General features: G+C 52.3%; 1 protein-coding gene across 1 annotated transcript in view; it reads right to left on the reverse strand.

Moving 5' to 3' along the window:
- The window catches only part of SUPT6H (SPT6 homolog, histone chaperone and transcription elongation factor), a 60,469-nt gene that overhangs the window by 17,724 nt on the left and 41,241 nt on the right, over positions 1-1,504 (reverse strand). Inside the window, exon 21 of the mRNA XM_015827459.1 lies at positions 713-840. Within this exon, the coding sequence (XP_015682945.1) occupies positions 713-840 (128 nt within the window). The remainder of the gene's footprint in view (positions 1-712; positions 841-1,504) is intronic.

Here is a 1,504-nt window from a genome sequence, read left to right on the forward strand (position 1 = left end):
ACACATTTGGAAGAGGAGGAGGGAAGGAGGGGGGATGTGTAGAGTAGAGTGGTTGAGAGGGAAGAGGGAAGGAGGTAGAAAGAAGGAGGAGGGAAGTAGGTTGGAGAGAGGGAATGTGGTCCTGTGAGGCTGTTGAGCATTTTAGAATAGGAGGTTTTTTAGTACAAGAATGGAGGCTCGATTGACCTACAGGACCGCACTTGGAAGAGGAGGAGGGAAGGAGGGGGGATGTGTAGAGTAGAGTGGTTGAGAGGGAAGAGAGGAGGGAAGGAGGTAGAAGGAAGGAGGGAAGGAGGTTGAAGAGAGGGAATGTGTTCCTGTGAGGCTACTGAGCATCTTAGAATGGGAGGTTTTTTTTAGTTTGTTTTTTTTTATTAATTGTATTATTGACTTATGCCATAATTGTATGTTTGTTTATTTCGGGGGGGGGGAAAAAAATCAATAAAGTTTGTTTATACAAAGAGTCGGCGTTGCTTGTATTTGTGATGTGATGCCTGCGGCCAAAAGGGCAGCAGGCAAATTTAAATAACTTTAACCCAACAAGGGACCAAGCGGGTCTGCGGAGACACTGGGCAGAGAGAGAGAGAGAGTCGCCCCAGAAGCATTGGGGGGGGCGCCCTGTGGGACTCTGCAGCAGCCACACCCAGCCCAGGACTTGCCAGCAGGGGAATTCTGGGAGTTGAAGTTCATCCATCTTCAAGGCAGCACCCACCTGTCTCCCAGCGAGGCCGTGTCGATCTTGATGAAGCCAGCACAGTTGATGAAGACTTTGGGCCCCATGTGGCACATGGTGACCAGCTGAGTCCGGTTCTCCAGCCGGGTGTTGTTCTGTTTCAGGATCTGAAAGAGGAGGCGGGGTGGGAGGGCCAGGGGGTCACCAGAGGTCTGGGAGGAGCAGGAGAAGGGTCTGGGGGAGGCAGAGGTCCTCCCAAGCCCCCTTGGACTCCCACCCGGCCTTTGCCCCCCCCCCAGGCTCTCAACTCTTTTCCAGCAGAGATATTGGGGGCCTACAGGCTTACAACCACTCATTTAGTGACTGCTCACAAGTTACAACGGCCCCGGAAAAGGCAACATGCCACCAATCCTGGCACTGTCGCTTCCTCACGGTCACTGGATCAAAATTTGGGCGTCTGGCAACTTCCATGTATTGCACTAACTCAATACTGCGGTGATTCGCTGAACAACGGGAGGAACGGTTGTAAAATGGAGCAAAACCCATTCGCTGTTTTGGTGAGCCATGGACATTGGTGGCTCAATTCCTGCCTCCGTTGTTAAGCGAATCGCTGCAGTGGTTTAAGTCAGGGTTACGGTTGTTAAGAGAATCCGGCTTCCTCCCCCCACTGACTTGGCTTGCCAGAAGGTCACAGGGCATTGCGACCGTCATAAACACGAGTCGGCGGCCAAAGGTCTGACCACGTAATGCTGCGACGGCCCTGTGAAAAATAGTCAGAAGCCATTTGCTCCAGTGGTGGCGTTGTAACTTGGAACGGTCACTAAACGAACG

The sequence above is a fragment of the Protobothrops mucrosquamatus genome, unplaced genomic scaffold (genome assembly GCF_001527695.2).
Source record: "Protobothrops mucrosquamatus isolate PMUCROS unplaced genomic scaffold, P.Mucros_1.0 scaffold3712, whole genome shotgun sequence".
Taxonomy (NCBI): Eukaryota; Metazoa; Chordata; class Lepidosauria; order Squamata; family Viperidae; genus Protobothrops; species Protobothrops mucrosquamatus.